The 24,107-nt window shown below is 53.0% G+C and overlaps 1 protein-coding gene and 1 non-coding gene across 3 annotated transcripts in view; both read right to left on the bottom strand.

Annotated features, from left to right (window-relative positions):
• Ssbp3 (single stranded DNA binding protein 3) overlaps positions 1-24,107 on the bottom strand; it is a 154,613-nt gene that overhangs the window by 2,010 nt on the left and 128,496 nt on the right. For both annotated transcript variants that reach the window (XM_004642546.3, XM_004642549.3), the window contains 11 exons: positions 21,815-21,874; positions 18,319-18,385; positions 18,146-18,222; positions 11,548-11,612; positions 10,848-10,896; positions 10,308-10,343; positions 9,830-9,884; positions 8,533-8,603; positions 788-866; positions 504-532; positions 310-411 (listed from right to left, as the gene is read on the bottom strand). In XM_004642546.3, the coding sequence (XP_004642603.1) occupies positions 310-411; positions 504-532; positions 788-866; positions 8,533-8,603; positions 9,830-9,884; positions 10,308-10,343; positions 10,848-10,896; positions 11,548-11,612; positions 18,146-18,222; positions 18,319-18,385; positions 21,815-21,874 (690 nt within the window). The remainder of the gene's footprint in view (positions 1-309; positions 412-503; positions 533-787; positions 867-8,532; positions 8,604-9,829; positions 9,885-10,307; positions 10,344-10,847; positions 10,897-11,547; positions 11,613-18,145; positions 18,223-18,318; positions 18,386-21,814; positions 21,875-24,107) is intronic.
• LOC111812993 lies at positions 15,582-15,688 on the bottom strand. Its single transcript, XR_002818353.1, has one exon. It is a non-coding gene; the product is annotated as a U6 spliceosomal RNA (small nuclear RNA).

Here is a 24,107-nt window from a genome sequence, read left to right as displayed (position 1 = left end):
AAAAGCAGCTGGAAATGCAGAGGATCCAGCATGTGGAGAATCCCTGGTGGTGTGAGCCTCCTCCCAGGCAGGGCATGGTACCCTGCTCCGCCCAGGGCATCTAGCCCATGGTGTCCAGATATTCTGTCACCTGGCAGACTTGGCAGGAGCCACAGCTCTGTGCTAGGTAAGGAAAAACTACCAGGGTAAAAAGCCTACAGCATGGCTGCCGGGGCACCTACTCAGTGGCCAGACTGTGGCCACAAGGCCCCCAAAGTGCTGGATAGAGGACCCGGGCTGGGGAGGAACATGAGAGGTGGCAGGGCTTACGTTGTCATTCTGGAAGGAGTGAAGGAAGTTCCCTCCGAGCTCACTGTCGTCCCGAGGGGTGCCTGGAGGATTGCTAATGCCACTTATGTTGTTAGGAGAATTCTGTGAAGAGAGCAGAGGGGGTGAATCTCTGGGTCCCCAACAGCCTGCCCTTGGGGGCGGGGAGGGCACTGATGGAAGCATTGAGCACTCACTTTTGGAAGTCCATCTATGTCCCCTGACCCTGAAAGAGAAAAAGAATCTTGTTTAGTTCCCTGCTCACTCCCTCCCCTGCCAGGGGCCTCTAGCAGCTGAGGATAGCCTCATCCTCCCTGGGCGGGGGGTGGGGGGGGGTGTGGTCCCCAAGCCCTTTCCCCCAATCCCACACTCTAGGGAACTTCCTAGCTGGGCATCCTCTTTCTCTCAGGATCCTGCCACATTCTGGCCAAGGCAGAGCTGGGGACAGAGAAGGCTGCTGGGTAGGGTGGGGCTGCCTTACCTAAGGATCCGTTCATGTGGTGTGGCTCCATGCCACCCATGCCTCCCATCGGGCCGTCCGAGCCAGGACCCATTGGGAACTGAGGGAAAAGCACACAGCACGGCTCAGTGGGCACAGCAAATAGGTCAAGGTCAGGCCAGCACTTCTGAGGGCCAGGGCACTGTGTCCAGCCTTGGTGGCTATGTTCTGGCAGGCACTGAGTGGCTGGGAGGTGGGAGCAGGCTGCTCACCTCAGCCCTTGGGGAGCAGGGCCCAGGTGCTTGCTCCTATGGGCTGCCTAAGGGACCTGACCCAGAGAGGGAAAGGGACTGGCCCTTGGTCTCCCACACCACAGACTCTCTCAACTGGCACCTGCTGGATCCTCATCCCTGGGCTGAGTGCCTGCCCCACCAGCCATAACGGCACATGCACAGGTGTTGGAATAGCCAGCCTAGGAGCAGCAAGAAGCAGGGTGGGGAGCTGGGGTACAGGCCTGGGGGTGAGGGAGAACTGGGTTCAGACAGGGAACCTGCCCTGTGCCCTTTCCCAGAACTACCAAGCCCATCAGAAAGGCAGACCAAGGCCATCGTGCTCCTGTCCCATTTGAGAGGCTGGGCAAGGATGACAGGCCCACTCTGGAGAGCCGAGGCTCCATGCTGCCCCCTAGAGGTGGGACCTGTTGGGTGGAGGGCTGCTGGGCACTTGGCCTAGGCTACACGCTGAGGACATACAGCCATCGCTTCTGCACCTCAGCCCCTATACCCAACTGCCCCATGGGATGGAGGGCAGAGGCGCTAGGTAGGCTGCATGGATGGAAGCACAGTGTCAGCATAACTGGGGAGAGAGCTGGGCAGGCAGAGCAGTCACGGAAGGTCCTCCCGGGGTCCAGCACAGAAAGCTGTGCACACACAGGTGGAATGCACGGAGGGAGCAGGGCTGCTTCCCACCTGTACATGACTCGGCGACAGCATCGGGCTAGGTGCCGGCTTTGACAGCCACTGGGCCATCAGGCCAAAAGCCCAAGCCATGCGGGGTCAGGGTAACCGCCTTTAGAAGCCAATACAGTCACAGTGGACCACAAAACAAAACTACAACACATGCCAACATAATTTACACTTCTAGACACACTGCTACTTAATGTAAACACATCACTATTTTAAACATACAAAATATACTTTGACGTATTTGAAATGATTGTGTATGAACAGTGGTACTGAGATACAACTCACATACCACAGTGAACCCATTTAAAGCATATGATTCAGTGGTTTTTAGTATATTTATGAAGCTGTGCAAACCATCACCACAATCAATTTTAGAACGTTTCCATCACCTCAAAAAGAAATCTTGTGCCATTAGCAGTTTTTCCTCAGCTCCCATCCAACCCCAGCCTTACGGAACTGTTCATCTACTTCTGTCTCTGTGAATCTGTTTATTCTGGACACTGGATATAAAGGGAAGCATGCGACCTTTGTGGCCGACTCTTCACTCAGCAAGTTTCCAGCATCTTTCCTTGCCACTCAGGAGTCTGTTATTTTTTCCTCCAGACTAGCATGTCCAAATACGGACCGAGCACACTCTGCTAACCAGTCACCAGTGCAGAATGTGGCCTGGTGGTTGGCATTTGGGGCTACTGTGAGCGCCACTGTGCAAGCTCCCGGGGGGCCAACACTTGTTTCTTTCTGAGATGCCCAGCAGTGCAAGCGTGTTTCCTCCGCACAGCAGCACCCCAACAAACCCACCAGCCCTGTGCGAGTGCTCCGGATGCTCCACAGCCTCCCCACCAGTCAGATCTGTCTTTTTGACTCCAGCCATCCTAGTGGTGTGAAGCAGCGGCTGACCATGTATCAATCTGCATTATCTGGAGAAGTCTGTTCAGAGGCTCGTCCCCTTTTTAACTGGACTGTCTCTGAGTTCAAATCCCTTCTCAGGTAAGTAATTTACAAATGCTTTTCCATCCCATGGATTTTTGGTTTAACTTTTTCTTTTCTTTTTTTTTTTTTTTTTTTGAGACAGGGTATTACTGTATTATCCAAGCTGGTCTCAGACTCTTGGACTCAAGAATCCTCCTGCTTCAACCTACACAGCAAGTAGCTGGGATTATAGATGCATACCATCAATCGCTCCTTTTTTTTTTTTTTCCCCCAGGTGGCAGAACCAGCTCAGGCTTTATTTTGGAAAAGAAAAATCATTTTTTGGTGGGGGGCATGGACAAGGAGTACCCCAGGCAGTTGATTCTGTATTCCCAAGTGTTAGCGGAGAGCTAGGGCTGAGCCTCAGGCAGGTTGGGTCTCTTGTTCCCAATGCTGCTGTGTGCAGCCATCTCCACAGGCTCTGGGCAGCCAACCGAGGGGTGTGGGTTGGAGAGGCTGCCGTGGCCATTCCCTTGGGCAGGATATTAGAGCTCTCAGACATGAGCTCCTGTCTTGGGTCTCAACCTTCCTGAACCTCGCAGACTTGGGTGTGGGAGGAGCCAGGGCTCAGGAGCCCCCCGTATGTTGCATTCACCATTCCTGTGCAGCCACTGGAGATCTTGTGTGGCTGCGCCTCGGCTTCAAGCCTGTGCTCTCCACCCTCCTGCAGCTCAGTAGGTGGTGACTTCGATGTGCACTGCCAGCTTGATGTTCCCAGGCTCTTGCTACTCACATGGCAGTTGCTGTGTAGCCTTCCACAGGGCGACGTCCTGCTGGACCAGCCCAGCGTCCTTAATGGCCAGCTCAGCATTAGTGGCGGTAGCAACCAGGGATGCCCTCTGTACCCGGAGGCAGCCGATGCTGCAGCTCATCTCAAGGGCTCATGCGGCACAGAGGTCATCCCAGTGCTTCCCAGCCAGATGCAACTGCTCATATGCCACCAGGCCCATGCCCTCAGCCTCGGCTGAGGGGGTTGGCAATCTGCTTGTCCTGGGCCTTGACCTCAGTGATGGTGCTGCCCAGGTGCAGGCAGTGGCTGTCATCGTGGACCGCACCACAGATGTATGTGAGATCTGAGGCTGCCACTCACAGCTCTCCCCTTTATACAGCTGTTAGAAAAAGCTGGCCACGACATTCAGCCCTTCCAGGCCAGACACAAGCTCTACACCTTGGTCATGTAAGCTTCCTCCCATCCTTCCTGGTGAGGAGGCCGGGGAGATGGCTCAGTGGAATAAGTGCTTCCCTGGCAAGTGCAAGGGCCTGAGTTCAATCCCTGGTTCCGCAAAAAAAAAAAAAACGAAACATCTTCTTGGTGAGGACAAAGTCACTCTCCACCTGTGTGCACCTGTTGGTCTCCTTGTGTTTACTACTCAAGTCCTGCACCAGTCCTGCTGCTGCAAGCTCTGCCTCCAGCTTCAGCTGCCAGCTGCCAGAGATGGGTGCAGCTTCTGAACACATCCACACTGCTCTGGGACGGCTGCTACTGCTGCTGCTGCAGGAGGCCCTGCCGGTCTCCACCATCTTGTTCTGCAGCTCCAGGAATTGCACGCTGCTGATAAGGGAGGCAAACTTGTTGAACTTCTTGATCTGCTCCTTCTGAATGTGCACTGACTAGGAATTGGGGTCCACCTCCCCGTTCAGGGAGTTCAGCAGGCTTTGGTTCATCTGGATGGTTGTGATGCTTCCCACACCAACAGCCCATCCCCCAGCTACTCAGCCCAAGGCTGCCCTGGGAACTGCTGCTGCTGCCCATTCGGGAGAAGTTGGAGGAGCTGATGTGGGAACCTGGCCTGCTGGGATATGAGAGGCCACTGAAGGCCTGGGGCCAAGACATAGCCACCTGTAGGACTTCTGGGTCACCCTCACGGACATGGAGGTGGCAGGGGCAAAGGCAGGCAGGCCCAACACTGAAGAGCCAGGCAGCTACTGCTGGACAGTGCCAATTTTTTCTTTCTTGTTTGTATCCTTTTGATGCACACAACATCCAACTTGTCCACTTTCTTCTGGTGTTATTTGTGCTTTCAGTACTAGTTCTAAGGCAACTTTGATTCACTCAGATCATGAAGGTCACCTTCTACATTTTAGGTGCTCTATAGTTTTAGCTCTAACGTGCAGATCTATGATCTACTCTGAGCTAGTTTTGGTATATTTGTGTCAGTGAACAGTCCAATCTCGGGCCCGCATGGGGCTACCTAGTTGTCTCAGAACATTTATTTATTCTGTGTTATTTACTTTTGCTATATAAATGCTATTATTTGAACAAAATAACAGCAGGACATGTTAACAGTAGCAGTTAGTAGAAGGACTAGTTAAATAAATGACACTGGAGAATAAACTGTATAGTCACTGACCTGTTCTTTCTGGCCCAGACACAGCAGCAAGTTCTGGCTCAGCTGCCTTCCCCAAGTGTGACTGCTCTTGATAAACCACCTATTCTGGCTTCTTGACAGCCTACATTGCAGGCTCTAGGCTGGCTTTGGACTGCCCAGCAACTGGGGCCTCCATAGCTAGAGGCCTCAGATGGACCCATCCTGCCACACTGCCCAATGTGTGCACACATACGGAGTGCACAGGACAGAGGTCACTCTAAATGAAACTGTTGTCTCTCAGGAAGAGTGGTTTCAAAGCACAGAGGTAAAGACCCTGGGAGATCCCAGGTAGAGTCCAAAGAAGTTACAAGTTTTAATCAAGAAGCCGAAGAAGTCCAAGTGGTTGTCCTTTCTCTGGATGCTCTTTCAGTTCCCAAGCGGTCTCATTCTCGAGAAGTCATTATTTCTGCTGTGTGAGGTTTTGCTACAACCTCCATGAGAGACTGAGCAACTCGGGTAGCTCCTAGTGGCTCTGGTGAGCACGCGGCCCTGGAGGTGCAGAGCCTAACCCACAAGCCCATCCCATCTCCATCCTCACACCTGTTTCCACAGATGGTCCTTGATACCCTTCTCGGCTGCCCCTGTAACACAGACTTTTCAGCAGGACTTCTGGGTCACCCTCACAGACATGGAGGCAGCAGGGTGAAGGCAGGTAGGCTCAACACTGAAGAGCCAGGCAGCTATTACTGAACAGTGCCAATTTTAACTTTCTTGTTTGTATCCTTTTGATGCATAGAACATTCAACTTGTCCACTTCTTGTGTTATTTGTGCTTTTGATACTAGTTCTAAGACAACTTTGATTCACTCAAGTCATGAAGATCGCCTTCTACAACACCTTTTCTATGGCGGCAACAGTGACAGTCACCAGCAGGCATGTGGGAAACATTTTCCATTTCTAAGTTTATTTATTTATTTATTTATTTATTTATTTATTTATTTATTGTGGTACTTGGGATTGAACTCACAACCCTGCGCTTGCTAGCCTAAGTTCTTCTGCAGCTTTGAGGACATTGAAAAGCGACCCAAAGGGACCGAGAGAGAGGACAGGAAAAAGGGGACATAAAAAGAATTAAGATGGGTCATGTACACGCACCCTCTGCCCATGAGAAATACCATCATTATGTACTGCAAACATGTACACAAAAAAAAAATTTTAAAAAGTAACCCCAAACTGTGTTTTTTTTTTTTTTTTGCGGTACCAGGGATTGAACTCAGGGCCTTATGCTTGCAAGGCAAGTGCTTATTCTACTGAGCTATCTTCCAGGCCCAAAATTAACTTAGATTTTTTTTTCAAACTTTTTCATTAACACACCTGGTATCACAGGTAGGCAGATCACAGCCTAGCCCCTGTTAGGTACAAGGTATACAGAAGTTTAGCAGGTAAGCTACTTTTTATTTCTGATAGTAAGCTAGTTATACACTAAATAAAATTTGCCACAATTAACTGTGCATTCTGCCAAATATGCAGCTAAGAGAGCAATGCCTAGCCTGTGTTTGGGGAAGAGAACAATAATCTTCTTTTTCCCACAGTTTCCTTAAAATCTTCATAGATATAAATAGTATTTAAAACTCCAGTTTTTAATCGCTGTACTAAGACCTAGCAGGAGTTTGGCTTTTCTTTGCTCGTGCTGAGCCCCTCTGCAGCCTGCCACACAGTCGTTCTGCTCGGGCTCCGAGTGTCGTTGCTGCACGCTGGGGAGACGACACGGATCTGCCCTCCCCACAGGGCCACACGTCTGCTATGTCAAAACTCCCCTCTCTTCCATGCACACACAGGACCTTCGATGTCATCTCTGAATCAGGAAATGCAACCTTCTTGGTTCCTGGCACAATCAGGGAGTGAGAGAATACCAAGGCTCACCCTGGACTGTGCCCAAGCCAATCCAGCAGCTACTTTTGACTGCGCACTGACATCTTAGATTCAGAACAATGTGCATGTGTCTGTCCCCATCTCCTGCGTAGCTGTGCCTAATCCCAAATTCTTTTCTGCTCTCTGTATTGTTTAGGTTCTCTTCTGCTCTAATCCAGTTGTGTGTGTTCTTCCGGCTGTCACTGAAATAACACGGGCACTTGGCTTTCTTTTCCACTGATGCGAGGTCATGCTGGTACGCACATTGTTGGTGCTCTTTTCTTCATCATCTGAGCTCATAGAAACCCGGTCACAGTACTCACAATGCTAACACTATCTCAATATAAAATGTGTGTGGGACTCTTTTGATGCCTGTGACTGTGGTGCCCTGAGAGGTGGCCTGCAGGCTGCGACACCATAAGGCAAGAATGCTAGCATCCACGCTCAAGCAAATATAGTGACAGTGACCACGGAAGGCAGATAATCTGGCACCGAAAACAGTGTTCTCATTTGAGAGGCTGAGGTAGGAGAATCGCAGTGTTTGAGGCCAGGCTGCATTACATAGTAATACCCTTTCTCAAAAACACAAAACTCAAAACAATACAAAAACCAGTGTTCTCTTTTTGGGGGCCTCCACTTTCCATCTGCTGCCAACACCCAGGACATTTTGTATCCTGGGATTCCTCCAGAAGAAGACCTTTTTGCACTACAATCCCAGTAAGGAGGAGTCACACATGCCTGGGGCGAGGCCAAGTGCTGGCTGCCCAGGAGAAAGGTGTCGAACTGAAAGTGTCTGAGCACTTCCTGGCCTTGAGAACCTGGTGACGTCCACAGGCCAGAGCGAAGGCTGCCAGAGATGGTGTATGGGCAGTGGCTCAGGCAGCCACACCCGGCCTTAACACATGGTGTGATTAGGGTATTACCTCAGGAACTGGGTCAATAAAAGCAAACAGTGTGCCCCAAAAGGCTTCATCCCGTGACTCAGGCCAAAGACAGTGCCTGGGTGGCTCTGCAGCTCTTCTCCCTAAACCTGCGGCTCTGGAGCCTGAGGCTGGACCGATCCTCTGCCTGAACACAGTCTGTAGACAGTGCGTGGACCAGGCTCAGTGCTGGAGGAGCTCCTAGATGGCCAGGGAGGCAGCACAGCCACATGGCCAGCTTACCCCAGGGATCAGGGAACAATTAGGAAGCAGATGGAGGCTTTGCACTGCAAGGTGATTTGAAGGCTGGATTCTGGAGGAAGATGGGAGCAGCGTGGCCTGGGTAAAGGTGGAGCTGCTGGGCACCGGGGTCCCAGAGCTCCTGGCAGCAAGGCTGGGCAGGCTGGACCCAGGGACTCCTGCTGAGGTCTCCACCCTTCCCTTCATACAAAAGGACACAGCCTGGAGGCCAGAGGCCTGGCCTGCATCGGCACAGCTGGCAGCCTCAGGCCCCTTCTCCTTCTCTGCCACCCCTGCCTGCCACAGAACTGGCAATGGGTTGCCCAAGAGTTAATCACTTTTCTGACAGTTTATTTTATTCATCTTTGGTAACAAATGGCTGAAATCAATTAAACTTGCTTTCCCCTCAGCTGATGAAGTTAATTATGATTTGTTATGGGATCTGATATGTAAATTACTAGAAAGCAGACTTACGTTGGACCGGCTGCCTCCGGGCGGCACCGGATTAATCATTGTGTAGATGTTGTCACTGGAATTTGTTGAATCTGTAGAACAGAGGAAACCCGCAAGTCGAGGTGATTAATTCATTTCTTAATTAAAACAAACTCGTGGCACTTGAACTCATTCTTTTGTATTTTATCACCTAAAATTTCCTCTAAGTACCACCATTTTCTGGCTAATTTGTATTTAATGAAGATTCACAAAGTTTTTAATCACAGAAAATTCAACTGTGAAAACCACTCAACCACACCATGAAGCATTTCAGGGTTTGTGGACAGCAGCATGGACATGGCACGAGGACTACAGGTTCCGTTCTTGTCTCCCCATGCAGTGAGGTCACCACCTGGGCTCCCCAAATCACCACTGGGGAAAGGGGAAATGCTGCAAATTGCCCAGGGGCCAGCCTGCCAGGCTGAGGGGCAGGAAGAGAGGCAGGGACAGGGACACGTTAACATACAGAGCGGGTTAACATGACCCAGTCTGAATGTAGGTCATGCAGCTCATCAAAATGCAGCAGCGGAAGAGGGAGCCGAAGCGGAACCCTATCTCAGCCGCCAGCTCCACCCAAAGCAGAGCAGCTTCCCTGTGTGGGTAACTGAGGGGGAGAGTCCCCTCCAGCTCCCCACTCTGCCGGTGAAACCTCCCCAGGAAATCAGCCAGTATGCTGCCACAGGAGCAGGCCCAGGATTTCTCAGGCAGAAATCCTGACTGCCTCTCACTTTTTATTTTTGGGACGGGAAGGGGCTGTGTTGAATCCCTTCTGGCTGGCGGGCGTGCTATTCTTAGCTGGGAAAGACACAGAAGTGTGACGCTGTGTGAGCATGTGTGCACAGGCCCACAGGCGCAGACACATGCACTCTTCTGAGTGAAGAAAATGGGACAAAGGACCTTTTAAGGAGCTGCAGGAGCCCAAGTGCTGGACACTCGAGGGTCCATGGCTTACAGTACCAGAGCCCCCAAGGCAATCTTGTGTCATCAGGCAATGCCGGCCCTGGACAGGGTTTTCCTAACATGGAGGAGCAAAGGGCAGTGAAGGCCCTTGCTCCCATCTCTCTGCTCAGCCTTGCAGTATCTGAGACCCAGAAGTGTGACCTGTCTGAGACCGCACAGTGGGTTGGGTTGGTGGCATGGAGAGCCTATAATGAATGTCTCAGTGTCACAATGCCCCGAGGGGACACGCTGCTCAGGAAGTTGGGCTCTGCACCCCAACCTCCGGGGCTCCCTAGCAACTGCCACCCACTGGAGGTCCCTTGTCCCCTAACCCACTTACCTGCAGGACTAGGCATGATGGGTGTTCCTGGAGGGCCACCACCTCCGGGGGGTCCCTGAGAGACAGAAGCTGGCATCAGTCACTCAGGTGGTACCAGGTATGAGGAGAGGCCAACACACCCGATCCTGCAAGCCATGACCACCACCAGGCCCAGGCGCATTTCTTCCCACTGAACTCCAGGCCATCGTAGCTGGGTGTGAGCCTGAGGGGCTGGGCTTAGAGTTCCCCTTCTGCTCCTCATCAGCACGCCCAGTGGTGACAGCAGAAGCCTAAGGGTGCCTCCCAACAGCCTTCTGGGTGGCTTCCCAGGAGCCCCCTCCCTGGTCTCGTTTGGGGATTTCTGTCCCTCCCCCCATACTGACTGCAAGTCACAGCAGTTTGGAACCTGTATGATGGGACAGGCAGGAACCCCAAGCAGTTCTATGCATGTAGCTGGCCACCCATGGAAAAACAACACCCAGGCCTGCTACACACTTACCACATAGGTGCCGGGCGACGAGGAGGAGTATGGAATCTGGAAAGGAGATGTGGGAGCTGCATGTCGGAGTCACCTCCCCAGCAGGCAGTGCCCCTTTGCTTAGCAACCCCGCTTCCCAGAAAAGCCTCAGGACCCAGTGCGCTCAGTGCCAGACAGCTCCCCGGAAGGGCTGAGGTGGGAGCAACACCCAGTGTGGATCCTCAGCGTCTGGTCTCCTGCCCTGTCTGCAGAGGGAGGCCTCCAGTGTGGAAGGAAGGGCAGGAGAGAGCAGGCGCCGCTTTCCTCTGGCCTTCGCACTGCACTTCAGCACTGTGCCTCCAGCCCCGTCTTGCCACGGAAGCTAGGAACCAGACCTGCTAAAGGACACTGGCAGACGTGCCTCCTTGAACATCATTTTCTGAACCCAGGGGCAGCCCCTCACTGACCCCAGGCAGGTGGAACCCTGCTGCAGGCTCCCTGTCTGACACCCTTTGGAGACAGGAGTCACCCTGCCCAGGAAGCTCTTCCCTAGCAAACACCCTGCCCCACCTGAATACTCACTGAGTTAGCACTGTTGGGATTGGGCCAGGGTCTGCCAGCTCCCGGGCCCCTGGGAGGGAGAGATGAGACAATGAACAGGTGTGGCTCATCAAGGGACAGCCAGCAGGGGAAGAATGAGAGGGCTGACAGAAAAACAGGCTGCCCTGTGCATGGCCCTAGGGGCTCAGGGGCCAACTGGCTCAGGAAGGGTGGAGATTTATGAACTCCTTAAAATTTTGTGTAAAATACATAACATTTTCAAAGTCATCTACAAAATGCATAAAAGTCCTCTGAATGTGTGGTAGTCCACAGTTCTCACGCACACCAAAAAGGTGAAAATCATAAAACGCTAGTGAACAGGTGCCACCTGTACAAGGGCTCAAATTTTGACTCAGCCAATGAAAACTGTATGACCCCGGGAAAGTGACTAGACCTCTCTGTGCCTCAGTGACCTCTGACATGGGATGACAAGTGCCTCCCGGGGTTGTCATCAAGACCAGGAGAGCGAGCCCCTGCAGCATGCCTGTAATGCCGCCAGGCACACTGGCCCTGGAGGAGGCTGGGCTCCCACCCCCAGGGTCCTCAAAATTCTCACTCTGCAACGGAGGGACTGAGGTCCAGAGAGGCCCTGGCATGGACTCCTAACATGAGCCTGCCAGATGCCAGCAGAGGGCGGGGAGGGCCTTTGGCTCTGAGCCTGGCCAGGGCCTTTTCGCCTTACATGTTAATCCCGGGCATGGCGGGGCCGAGGGAGTTGGGTGGTGGTCTCATGCCGCTGCCGTAATTCTGCAACGATAACCAAGGGTCAGTCTATGAGAAGGAGAAGGGGAACCGGAGAGAGGAGGGAAGGAAAACAGACAGACAGAACATAAGCGAGAGGGTTAGTCTGTGAAGGACCTGATGAAAAAAAACAATACATTCTTTCAAAAAGGTGGGGTGGGGACCACGATGACAAGCCAGCACAGAGGGACAATCACAATGGTCAAGGTGTTTTTTACGGGGCTTCAGGGTGATGTTCTCAAAAGATACTCCCCTGCGCCTTCCCCACAGACTCTGGGCAGATGGGAGGGAGGGATGGGCCATGGAGCCGACCAGTGATGGTGACACAGTCACTCTGAAGAATGGCGAGAGTGACACAGAGCAAGTCTGGGCACAGAAGGGGTGTGTGGCATGGACTGCACCCCAGCTGCTCCAGGCAGGTCCCCGTCCTGGCCATGTGTCATTGTCTAGGGAGCCAGAGAAGACTCTACTTCCGCTTGCGAGATCCCCATTTGGCTGAGGGGTCTACACACAGGCACCTCCAGGACCCACACACAGCTCAGCACACCTGGGGGCGGGGGCAGGGGTTAAGGTGCACCTGACCTCCTGCCCTGACCTCCCTTCCTGCATGCTGTCCTCTTCAGAGGTAACCACCTCACCTGTCCCCACTTGGGACTTCCCTGTCCCCTCAATGCACAGCCCAAGAGGCAGTGTCTTGGTGACCCTGTCCCCACCTGCTCTCCAGGGTTACTGTTCCATTGGTTGTTCCCAGAATGCCCTTGTGCCCTTCCCAAGGCGGAGACACCACTACAGTCAACATGGATTGGCTCAATGAACCAGTGCCACGCTGTTGGGGAAAGGAGAGATAGATTTGGCATAGCAAAGGAAGAGCCAGCAAGGCTGCGTGTCACCAAGCACAAGCGCACTCTGGTCAGTCTCTGGCTGGACCGTACAGCAGCCCCACAAAGCCAGGCTTATTTCCATCTTACTGATGAGGAGACTGAAGGTCTGCAGGAGGCAGGCTTGCCTAAAGAACAGTGCAGAGCTGCGCCTTAACCTGAACCAGCAGCTCCAACGCCTGAATTCTTTACCAGTCTCTGGGGACCGGGTTGGAGCCTGGTGTTGCTCCCTGGTTGTCAGCAGGGGAAGCTGGAGAAGGATGGGCCTTTCTACATGGACTGGCTCCTGTGTCTTACTGCTGTCCTGGGACTACTTGCTCTACTTGGTCACCCACAGAGGCCAGGCAGGCCGCTGACAACCAGGGAGCAACACCAGGCTGGCTGACAGCAGGCAGGGCTGGGCAGCAACGAGGACAGGAAGCCATGGACCATGCAGGGAGCCAGCATGAACCAAGACTCCCAGCCCCTGTGCTCACTCAGATGAGCAGCAGTTATCCTGGGGCCCGTGTCATAGGGCCAAGCCCGAGGGAGACGGGTTCGCTCGATGCCCAGGTGGTGAAGCAGAGCCTGAAACTTCTCAGTTTTTTAATCAGGCTCTGATCAGCACTCAGGTCAGTGCACGAAGCGCTGGCTCTGGCTGGGTTACTTGTTGCTAACTCTGGCAAACTACACACATAAGAGACACTAGGCTGTGTTGGCTGCTATCACTCATGCTTGATAGTCACAGCAACTCCTGTACTCCCCCAACTTCAGAAACTAAACACAGAGGTGCTAAAGCAGAGTACCGGCCTTGGGGCCCAGCTACGCATTGACTCCCTTGTCTGTACCATCAAAGAGCCTGTAATGCCCCACCCTTCTAGGGCTCAGAGGACTGTGTGAACCCAGGAGGCACACACACGGGGACACTGGCAGTGGAGCAGACCAAGCAGCCCTAACGCAGCTGTGGCATGGCAGAGCCAGGGCCTCAAAGGCCTTGTCTAGGGTCCACATGCCATTGCTCCACACTGCACAGCCCAGCCTGCTGGACCGGTGCTCCAGGGGCAACAACAAGCCTTCTGGATGTGCAGCTGTAGCAGATGCTTGCCCTGTCAGGGGGAAAGGCCTACAGTTAGGACACGGGGAGCTCAGAACAGAGACAGGTCTGGCAGGCGCTCTCCCAGCATGATGGGACAGCTGCACATGCAGCGTGCAGCTGCAGGCTGGGAGGCTGCAGAAGGGGGTCAGCCCTGGCGCTCCTGCCCCTCCCTGGCCTACAGGGAGCTTTCCTATAGATGCAGAGCCTGAGGGTCATTCACACTTTTCACACATGACAACCTGGAAGCCCAGAGAGGCCAGATTCTCTGATGAGTAGGGAGTGAAAGTTGGCGTAAGTCAGGTGTGGTCAGTTTTCTAATCAGCAACACCAGCCTTTCCACACAGGGCTGCAGGCCCGGCACATAGCATACAAGACCCCAGCACGATGGGCTCTGCCCTCCCAGTTCTTCCCCAAATGCAGCAGGGGCTGCTGGAGGGGAAGACACAGCTGCTAACCAGACACTCCCCTTCTGTACCATCGGGACAAAGACCCTGGGGACTGCCATCAGCACTGCGCTGCAAGGCCACCACCCTCATGGGGTCTGTCCACCCCATCTGCATCCTCAGTCACCTGAGGTGGCTGAGACCCTGGGCAGGGGCTGTGGTCCATGGTTATAAGAACACAGGCCTCATCCTCTCAGTCTCAGCCTCTGATCCACAAGGTCCAGAGTGACATGAGAAAGTGTCACACAGCCTGTTTCCTGCCAACAGCCTCAGGTTGTTGTTGTTGTTGTTGTTTTTCTCCGTGCTTCCTGTGGCCTACCAGGTGCTATCTCTATCACAGGACAGGGGGCAAGCCAGCCAGTCATCAAGGAGGCTGTGCCACCTGGTAAGTGTCTAGGTAGCTCCTGGGAGCCCCACTCGCTCCTCGCCCAACCCAGGTGTCTCTACACCAGCACTGACGATCCCTCCACCTCCTTCCATGGCTTCCACTTAAAGACTGCGCTTGGGCTAGCCCTGGGTCCACAGGGGCCCCAGGGTGGCACAAGATTGTTCCTGGAGTTGATGCAATATTATTTATCTGAACTCCCCTGAACATTAGATAAGCTGGGATAGTAGCCTGATTCTGGCTCTGGGACGGGCACTCTTGACTGTCAGCTTGGCTGGCTTGAGTATCACCTAAAGATTAGCAAACCACCCTTCTGGTTGTGTCCAGAGGGGCCATGGGCATGACCCTGGGGATTGTATCTGGCCCCTGAGCCACTTTTCCCTGGCCATTCCTTGCTGTTTCCTGGCTGTCATGAGTCAAGCATTTTCCTTCCATCACAGACTGAGCCCTCTGAAACCAAGAGCCAACACTTTCTCTTTTCGGTGTCCGGTCTTTCTGTCACAGCACTAAAAACCTGACTAATACAAGTCCCAATCCAAGAACCAGACCTCCGACAGGACAATGGCTCTGGAGATGGCTACCCAAAGGTCCCTGATAGGCTCTTCCACTCTACCAAGGTCTGACCAGGAGCCTTGTAGCTTCAGCCTCATCTAAAAGAACTTGCTTTCAGGGTCGGAGTTCTCGCTCAGCGGCACAGCGCCTGCCTGGCAAGCACAAATTACTGACTTTGACTCCTGGTACACGGAATCAAAAAAAGGATCCACTTTCAAAATAGCTGCGCAAAAGGTCACTATCTGACAGTGACTTGTGCCAGAGAGACCTAGGGAAGAAGACATATAGCATCCTTTCTGGATGTGGTCATTCACAAACCCAGAGCAAAATTGGTCTGGGTCCCTGAAGGCAAAAAAGCAGGGTGATCATGGGCTACTGGTTTCTTGGGGCTGTTTAGGGTCAAAAAACATGGAATGTCACTCTAACTCTAGGTTTTGAAATCTATAAAGTGGCTCCATGGCCACAGTGTACCTGTTTTTGTTCAGAAAGTTCTAGAGGACTCTAGCTAAGCAGTCTAATTCTCTGCTGGGATTCATATCCCAGTGGTGCCCACCTTTGCTTCTGATCTCAGGGTGGCACTATGTCTACCACCAGCTGCCTAGAGGAGCTGGCCACCTTTCCTAACAGCCAGGATGGGGCAGAAGACAGCTCAGTTTCTTCACGAATTTGCATGTCATCCTTGCGCAGGGGCCATGCTAATCTTCTCTGTATCGTTCCAATTTTAGTATATGTGCTGCCGAAGCGAGCACGACAGCTCAGTTTCTGAAGGAAGGAGACAGGACCTACAGGTCACGGGTGGGTATTCAGAAAGTGTCCTGCCCTGCCCTACAGAGAGCCCTGTGAAGCTGGCTGCCCATTTTGTGGTTCAAGGACCAGAGTCTGAATGGGATAACCTATGTGCAGAACCGGGTCTCCCAGTAGCAGCTCTGAAGTTTCCTTCTCCTGTCCCCTGCAATTGCCTGGACAGTATACTCAGGTAACCGAGAGAAGGGCCTGGGAAATGGGACAGTCTGCCCCTTCCACTCCCAGACATCCACTGCCAAGCTGTCCTTGGACCCTGCAACCCACCTCATACGTCAGCTGTGCCTGGACCCAATGCTCCACCAAGGCCAGGCTTTCCCACTCCCAGGGTTGGGTGCAGTCTAACAGCTTACTCTTGTGTGCTGCTCCGCTGGGAGAGGCTGGGAGGCTGAGAGAGCTAGCCCAGGCTGGAAGGCTAGTGAGCGCGGCTTAGGCCTCCAGAACACTTACCTCTCTAGTGAGGATAAAAAAGCACGCTGGAATGACACGAGGCAGCCCCAGCCCCAGGAAGCTCTACACTCCCGGGACACTCCCCACAGACATTCTGCCAATATCCACATCTAGTTTCTATAATCTCCGTCTTACTACAGGTTTCACAAATTGCTGGTGGCTTTTGCCAGGGAAAAAAAGAGAGGCAGTGGGGAGAGAACCTAATAGCAATCACCAAACCCAGGCAACTGCAGTCCCGGACACTGGTTTTAGGTTCCCAAAGCAGAAATGATAAACTGCTTTCTAAGGGGGCTTCCCAGATCAAGGCATCACACCAAGAATTTGACCACACTCCTTTCTGCAACCTCCCACGGCAGGTACTGTGCTAGTTCTCATTGTACCTCCCTAGGTAGGTCCTGGGCCACTGGTGGGTGACGGAATTAAAATTTCCCTCTCTACATTCATTCCGTCCTCCTCGTTCACTAAGAATCCCCAAAATGTTTAGGAAATCCAAGCCCATTGCCAATTCCTCACCAGGAATCAGTGCCTGCGCCTCATGGCTGGGGTGGAGGTGCTACACTGTGACTCCACAGAGGGAGCCCACTTTCTGTCCCCTCCCACTGGCAGACCTGCAAGTCAGTTTGTAACAGTGCCCAGGCAGGGTGGGGCCAATCCCATGGCTTAAGAGAGTAAACGTGAACTCTGGGAGCTCCAGGAAAAACAGAGAACACTAGAGCTGCCATTGAGGTTTGCTTGCTTCCCTTTAGGAATATGGCCCTGCAAGCAAGGATCCCCCTAAAATCTGTCACCACCACAGATGCTCCAACCAGCATGGCCTGCATGGGCAGTGGGCTGGAGTACAAGCTGGGGGTGTGCAGGGAAGACAGCTCCCTACTGGTGCCCCTCAGGCTGGGAACACATGAAGAGGCCTGGGTATAAAATAGCCACATTTAGGAGGAGCAGGGCTGGCAGGCAGGGCCAAGAGGAAAGGAAGACCCGTAACAAGTCCCACCCCCAGACTCCCATCCTGCTTGCACCATGAGAGACCCCTCTCCTGACTCTGCTTTCAACCTTCTTTTAGACAGGTAGGTCCAGATGATTCCCAAGGAGGGTGGAGCACAGCAAACAGTTACATGGAAATACTCAAGACAGAAGCAACCAGAGGAAGCTTCCAGAAAGACAAGGCTAGTTGCATCCTGCCAGGGTAGTCCTCCCCTGTGGGGTGGGCAGCTATGCTCATCAAGGGGTACACAAGGCACCTGAGATAGTGTCTTCTGGAGGTTTCAAAAGTGCTCTTTCTCGGGGCCGGGCAGATGGCTCAGTGGAATAAGCACTTCCCTGGCAAGGGTCTGAGTTCAACCCCTGGTTCCACCCAAAAAAAAAAAAAAGTACTGTTTCTGACAACACAGATTTTTGGTCAAAAGAACTGTTGCACTGAAGCCTGGCATATAAAGCAGGCTGGGACCCTGGTAGCCTGTCCTTCTACTCCCTTGAGACCATGGATATGGCTCACTGCTTATTTAACAGGGCAGAAAACTGAGACTCTGGTCTCAATGGGTCCAAGGACAGACAAATGTAGGGCGACAGGCAGAGTTAGGATGGTCTTCAGCTGCCCCAATTCCTGGTCACAATACTGGCTCTCGAGCCACTTCACATCAACCCTATGCAGGGTGGGTGGCTCTGGGATTCCTGGAACTCCCCACCCTCCGCCCACCCCATAGCTTGGGCACCAGGCCTCCTGCCTTTCAAATTCCTCAAACCACACACTAGGATACCCTCCCCACCCTGCAGCACTCTGCCAACCAGCAGGTTGAACTCTGCCTGCTGCCTTCTGCCCAGGGTAGCACAGATCTGGGCATGGTCTTTCTCCCTGGGAGCCATAGACACGGAAGACAGACAGACTGTGGGAGGAGGAGAGGAGGCGGGTGCACACAGATGGCTGGGGAGATGGGTAGACAAAACAGACGTCTGGTTACCTGTGGGCCAGGACCCATGGGCCCCATGCCTCGGGGAGGGTTCATCCTCTGCATTGATCCTCCCATGTTGGGGTGGCCTGGGGAGAAAGAAAGCAAAGGAAGCTGTGGGCTGGCAGAAGCAGAGCAAGGAGGAGCCCTCCAGAGGCCCCAGGCACCTGCCCCGTCCTCTCTACCTTGTTGTCGTGTGGGATCCATGGAATTGGGCAGCAATGGCTGTGTCCCAGGAACTCCTCCTGGCGGCTGAAAGAGATGCAAGACACAAGCTGAGCAGCTGCTCTCTACAGCTGGTGGCTGGAGGGAAGAGGCTTCTACCTACCCCACTGAGCTGTCAAGCACCACTCAGGGCCTCCCAAAACCATTCCTGCTGCCTGGGGGCAACCGCCAGCCCAGGGCAGCCAGCCCTGCAAGCACTGTGAGAACTGCAGCATCAGGCAGGGAATGGGTGGAAGGGAGGCACGCAGCGGTGGATAGGAGCCCCTCTACCCCGCTGCTGCGAGGTGCACCTGCCCACGCCCTACGAGTATTCTAGAAGCTGCACTGCCCACTGCCAACGCCACTCCAACACAGCAGTCCCTCCTCACCTCCTGAACCCTGGTGCTGCAGCTCAGCCTCTCCAATCTCCCTTTTGGCTCACAGAGATGTGGCACATTTTAATTCTCCATTTGAAGCTTGGGGGCTGACAGACCTGCTGCTGAGACCCTACCAACAACACAGCCTTCTAAAGGGGACAAGGCAAGGAGGCCTTCAAGGTTCAGAGGGCCAGATGTCCAAGGACCCTGGGCCATGCAGCAGCAGAGCCAGGACAAGCACCCTGGCCTCCCTGCTCTGAAGAAACAAGGAGGCCTTGGGCAACAGGGTGGGGGGTGCTGAAGGAACCTCCCCTTGAGAACTACAGGTGCCAGTGTGAGAGGGTGCTGAGAGGGTGCTGAGAGGGTGGGATGGGGCACTGTGGGCGCTGGGGGAGTGCTGGACACAAATGTAGCGAAAATCTATCAGAGCAGTTTACTTCTGGTGGAACTTACTTCAGCTATAATTTGAAAAAATGTAGTAGAACCTTAGCAAAGTAAGCTTCTAGGACCCCATCCCATGGGACCAGGCACAAGCTCCTGTTTTAGGAAGGAACAAGTTGCTGACTGCTGTCCCAGCTGCAGTCCTTGAGCCCTGCCAGTCCTGATGGCCTGGTGGGATGGCTGAGCAGAGAACTCATCTGCCCTGAGCCCAACAGTGACCTCCAAGCAGGTTTGGAACAAGGTTGTGGGAAGCCAAGAGACAAACCCTCATGACTCACCGGGCTTTGGAAAGAAAGGCGTGTCTTTGGAAAGACTGGGACGGCGAGGATATGAGAAGGCCCCCTGAGCCTTATATCCAGCCTGCTCTGGGGCTGCCCCCTGGTCTCCCTCAGGCGGGTCAGCCACCTCTCCTGTAGCTCTGTGCAGCCAGGCACAGGAACGCCAGCTGCCCCTACAGCCCTCTCACCTGCCCACCAGTGGAGCTCTGCAAAGAGGAGGAGGGATGTCCCACCACCCAGATTCTAGTCCTTCCACTCTCAAACCTGATTCAACCCCACTCTTTACGATCTGCAGCCATCCTAGCTCAAAAAGGAGTACTCTATCCCCAGCTCAACATCTCTGGTGGGGAGCCTGGCCTCGAAAGCCTGAGGGACAATTCAGTGGCTACCAGCACCTGGGTCCCCAAGCACCCTGCTTACTTTCCAGATGGCCCAGGATGTGGGCTGCCTGAGGCTGAGCAAGTCCCCCACCTCTGCTCTTCCACCTGTTGCCAAAGAGGACTGAGCTAGCTTTGAGGGCTCCAGCTGAGGCACTCTCTACAACACTCAAGGGCAATTTGGTGAAGGGGACACACTTATCTTTGTGAAACGAAGATGTATGGAATCTGGGGTAAGTGGGAAAATCGGTGTGGCTCTCTAAAAGAGCCTGCAGCCAGACTGGGAAAACTATTCGTAATGAAAGCTACAGATCTGCTCATGCTTAACTGTGGCATAGAAACTCTCTCCCTCTCTGGGTACTTTAACTGCAGGGAGAAGGACCATCGTCAGTGCAGCAAGTATTTACTGTATCCCTAGGAGACAGCAGGAGACCAGTGGCTGGTTCGGGCCAAGGACAATCCTCAGCAGACAGAAAGACAGTCATTTCTAGGGCCCGGCCATGCAATGGCAGAGGAGCCCACTTGGTGACGGGAAGAACAGAAATTGGGAGAATCAAGTTTCCAACCATGAGAACTGAGTAGCTGGGTAGGATGGAGCGGAGCCCACACTAGGCTTGGGAGCTGAGGCCTCACCCAGGCCCAGCCCACTGGGAGCTTCTGTCTTTTATCTGTGATGGGTCCAAGGATTTGGTGATGCTGGGGATCAAAACCAAGGCCTTGTGCATGCAAGGCAAGAGCTCTAGCACTGAATCACATCCCCGGCCCCCAAGGAGCCCTTCTTGCTCAAAATGCTGGCAAATCTGTTCTTTTTATGTCAAAGAAAACAGGAAATAAAAGAATCCTGGGAAATAAAACACAAAGGCGGAAGCCTAATCATTTTACACTGGTGGCGGTGGTGGGGTGTTCCTCATTTGAGGTCCTCACTGCACGCAGCCCCTGAACCATCTCACCCAGGGCTTCCTTGCAGAGGACTTGGGGTGAGGGAGGGAGAAGGGGAGGGAGAAGAGAGGGATGGAGAGGGAGGGAGAGGGAGGGGGAGGAGAGAGGGAGGGAGGGGGGGAGGGAGGGAAAGAGAGGGAGGGAGGGAGGGAGAGAGGGAGGGAGGATATGCCACCCAGACAACGCCAACCTAGTCAGCGACTAAACTCCCACTTCTGAGGGCAGCAAGGGCTCAGTGTGCTGGTGTTGCTGATGGGCTTTTGAAGGGCTTTTGCAAAGTCACTGAAAGAACTATTAAAAAAATATTCTGGCACAAAAAGATATCTCCGGGTGTTGCTTATATCTTTCTTCAAGAGAGGTGATTCATTCTAACTTCTCTGGCTGGCCTCCTGCCCCTGGAGGGGCTACATGGTGGAGGGTGGCACAGGGACCCACTTCCCCAGATCACCTAGAACTGCCAACCCTCATGGGGCACAGTAAGGCCCGCAGCCTGAGGCTGAAAAGCCCTCTTCGTAAGCAGGCAGCTTTCCTAATTACATGAACAAATCCGGCCTTGTTTGGAGTTGGGTCTGGGAAGCAGGCAGACGTTCCTTAAAAACTCACAAATGCCCTGCTCCACTGCAGCCAGGACCCTGATCTAAGCATTCCTACGGGCCATTTCTCCCCCTAATAGCAGGATTATATTTACCAGCCTTGGCAATTCTCAAAAGCTTCCAGGAAAAAATGCACGTTGTCAATTAACTTCATTAAGGAAGAAGACCCTCTTCCAAGAAAGGGCTGGAAAGGAGGGGCAGCAGCATTACCACCTTCTCAAGACGCACAGAGATCCTGCGATCCTACCCAGACAGCAGTTGCCACTGCCCTCTGAACCCCCAAATGGGCTGCCTGAGGTGCCCCAGGGCAAGCAGGCCAAACTATGGGTACAGAGTAGGCCTTCCAGTAAGCTACCCCCCAATTTAAGAACAAGGCCCTCCATCTGTCCCCCAAATCTTGGTTTGAGTCAAAGTCCACCTAGGGCCACAGATGGCTGCGCAAGAGGAGAGAGAACATGAAAAGGTACAGTACCTGGTTTCCCATTCTGATCGGGGGCCTGGGGCCGCCTGCGTATCGCGGTGACATAAAAGGCTGCAATTACAGGGAATTAGTTCAATGACAGCCTGTGCTCCCGCACAGTGACAAACACAAATGCTCTCCGCTCCACCGAGTCCAGTTTGTTACAACTAACCATCTCTTAAGTTCTCCTCCTCCCCATAGCCTCTTCCCTCTGGACAAAACTTCCCAGGGCAGTGACTCCCAACAACAACTGCATCTCCCCACTCCGCACTGGTCGGAGGAGATCTACTAGGTGATGGGGCAGCTGGGAATTTGGAGGTCGCAAAAGAGCAGTTAAACCAGCACAGGGCAAGGGAGGCCATCTCCACTTTCCGTAAGGGCAATTGAAAGAGTAAGAACGGGGACGCATCTTCAGGTTCTGCACACAGAGCTGGACACGCGTGCACACTCACGCACATACACGTGCACACACAGAAACCGCTGACAAGGAGGCACGGGACGGGAGCGAGGCTCAGAGGGAAATGCGATGGAGGCTGGTATGGGACGGAGAGGGGCTCCCTAACTGGATGCAGGAGAATGGGCCAGAAAGCTTTCTCAGCAGCGAGAGCGCACAAAGAAAAGGCTCAGGATGCAGCCTCAGCTACAAACGAATGATTAACCAAACTCAAAAACCAAACCAAAAGTGAGAGAGGAAAAAACAAAAACGCAAAGGCCGCTGACAAGGTCACAGAAACATTTTTTTTTGTTTGTTTCTCTTGGGTTCATATCCAAGCTAGGTGTGAAGGCAAAGGAATGGAGACTATCTTCAGGGGGAATTTTTTTTTCTTTTTTTTTTTTTTTTTACTATTTTTTTTTGGCGGAACCGGGATTGAACTCAGGCCCTTGTGCTTGCCAGGGAAGCGCTTATTCTACTGAGCCATCTCCCCGGCCCAAATTCTGGTATTCTTTTGTAAGTGTCTTTAGTTGTGCTGTCACAGTTGTCTTTCTGTCCTGGATGGATTCAAAGAGTTATTTTCTATTCTTTGATTTTTAGTCTAGGAATGCCCATTTTGATCAAATGTATTGCTTGTGTGTAGCATATTCTTGGGTTCTATTTTTGATTCACTTTGCCCATCTGTGTCTTTGGGTTGGGAAGTTGAGTTGTTACTGAAAGGTATTGGTTTATTCTTCTCATTGCATTATTTTCCTGTTACTGATTCCTTTTATTCCTTTCCTTCTTCACTATTCACTCTACCGAGTGCATTCGTGCCATTAGACTTTTTGGTATTGTTGGTTTCATTATCTCTTTCTAGGACATCATTGAGAATTTTTGTGTAGTGCTGGTTTTGTGTTCATAAACTTCTTTAGATGCAGTTTGTCATGGAAGGAGCTTATTTTTCTTTCTTTTTTACTGTTTATAAACATTTCAAATTTTATTTAAAAAAAAAAAAAGCACACCACAACCATGAACATTGCTACAGTTAGAGGCCCTCTTGGTTCTCCACAATGATTACTGAGCATGCTCACAAGGGTTCCCATTCTTAAATCTTAGTTAAGCCCAGACCCACTCTTAGCCCAGGTCCAGTGAGTGTGTGGAGAGCTTCCTGCTAGCCTGCACCGGCAAGACCAGTCCCAGCCCAGGCACAGCATGGGCTGGACCCTCTCCCACTCCCTCGGGCTGCCCCCACCACTAAGCAGTACCTCCCCCACCCCGCACTCTGAGTAGGAATTTCTGCCGACTTCCGGGAACCCCCAGACCCAGTCCTAGCCAAGGTCCGGTGAGTGTGTGGAGAGCTTCCTGCTACCCTGTGCCGGTAGGACCACTTCCAGCCCAGGCGCAGCATGGGCCGGACCCTATCCCACACCCTCGGGCTGCCCCCCATCACTCCGCAGCACCTCCCCCCGCTGCCCACAGAGTAGGAATTTTGCAGTGTTCTGGGAACCCCCGGACCCAGTCTTAGCGCAGGTCCAGTGAGTGTGTGGGAGAGCTTCCTCTTCCCCCTACTTCACCTTGCCCCCTCCAGGCACAGCTCAGGCTGGGAATACATGCCTGAGGTGTAACCCTGCAGCTGCAATCCCTGAAGAGAGTGAAGAGGATAGTTCCACCCAGCTAGTCCAGGAGCAGAACATCTTGCCACAGTGGCACAATACATTCACCCTCAAGGGCAGGAGCGGAAAGGAGCTGAGCACAGCAGCCAGACCTAAGCCAGACACAGCTGGATAAGTCCAAACTTTGTAGAGCTGCACCTGAACTTCAGTACGTGCGAAGGTTATAACTACAGCAAAGATCAACAACAAAGGTCAGAAAACAGTGCTACACAAAATG

The sequence above is a fragment of the Octodon degus genome, unplaced genomic scaffold, assembly GCF_000260255.1.
Source record: "Octodon degus isolate 3935 unplaced genomic scaffold, OctDeg1.0 scaffold00156, whole genome shotgun sequence".
Classification (NCBI taxonomy): Eukaryota; Metazoa; Chordata; class Mammalia; order Rodentia; family Octodontidae; genus Octodon; species Octodon degus.
The sequence above is the reverse complement of the archived record's forward strand: the minus strand, read 5'-3'. Positions and strand labels throughout refer to the sequence as shown.